At 22.3% G+C, this 1225-nt stretch overlaps 1 protein-coding gene across 1 annotated transcript; it reads right to left on the reverse strand.

Moving 5' to 3' along the window:
• Positions 1-800, reverse strand: PGO_004710 (variable surface protein; the record flags this gene model as incomplete). The annotated part of the gene is made up of 2 exons (XM_028691527.1): positions 1-620; positions 762-800. Coding segments are annotated over 2 exons (659 nt in total), but the record flags the coding sequence as incomplete, so codon positions are not given.
• Positions 801-1225: the final 425 nt, after the last annotated feature.

The following is a 1225-nucleotide window of genomic DNA, read 5'->3' on the forward strand; positions in this document are numbered from 1 at the left end:
AAGGGAGAAACCCCATGATCAATAACCTTCGAAAACAAGTAAGAGAAATCAGTAAAATCTTTTCCATTGTTATTTTGTTTACATTTTTCATAAAATTTTTTTAATTTTTCATTTGTACATGAATTTTTTAAATTACACATATTTGGAGGAAATGGTAAAAAACATTCATATTCATTAGGAATATGCTTATAACATCTAGGAGATTTTAGCTTTTCTGGTAGTTCGAGATGTCCTCTGAAATGATTATTCCTTGCACACCATTTTTTTGGACTTCCATTATTTTCTTCTTGTGCTTTTTTTTCCAATTCTTCCCATATCGGTTCAATAGTTTTATTCCATAATTGAACATTTCCTTTACAAAGCCTTGCATGGGTGAAATAATTCTTTTTATAATCGAGCCATATGTTTAGCGAATCACATGCATCATTATTTTTCCATGTTCCATCTGTACTAAAATATTTTTTAGATGAACAATAATTCTCTACCAGATATAATGCAATATGTCTTAAAATAGGATCCTCAATATTATCAATTTTTGATTTGAATTCACCCTTATAATGGTAAAAATCAAAGCGAATATCATTAAAGATACTATTAAAATAGGAATAACATTTTCCTAACTATATATAAAAAAAAATAGTAAAGTATAATATATGAATTCATATATATAATAAAGTAATATTAAACACAATTAAAAAAACAATATATTATATTCTAATTATGTTGTGTATAATTTTGTAATATTATCAAATATAAATTACATCTTGGTAATCCTTGAAACACTTAGCTTCATGTGTCATTTTATAAATAATTAATTAATCTTTGATTAAAAATACCATGAAAAACAAATATCACGACTTAATGGAAAATATAATATGCGAAAAACTTATACATAATGTTTATATTATATAATAGAATATATATCAATTTCAGAGATTTATTATTTAAATATATAAATAAAAAAATCATTCCTACTTATAGTATAAACATAAAAAAATTATTTTTATATTTACTTCATTTAAATTTCGTAAATAAATTAAACCTCAATAATATTTTTTCTATTTATCCTCATATTCCTATATTTTGCATTACGTTTCCATGCATATTATTGCAATGAATAAGGTGTTAATAATAAAGGCAAATAAAAATATATATAACAAACATTTTGACATATATATTTAATTTAATATATCCTAAAATACATAATCCAAAATATGTCCAAGAA

This window comes from Plasmodium gonderi, assembly GCF_002157705.1.
Source record: "Plasmodium gonderi DNA, contig: Pgo-contig_1335, whole genome shotgun sequence".
Lineage (NCBI taxonomy): Eukaryota > Apicomplexa > Aconoidasida > Haemosporida > Plasmodiidae > Plasmodium > Plasmodium gonderi.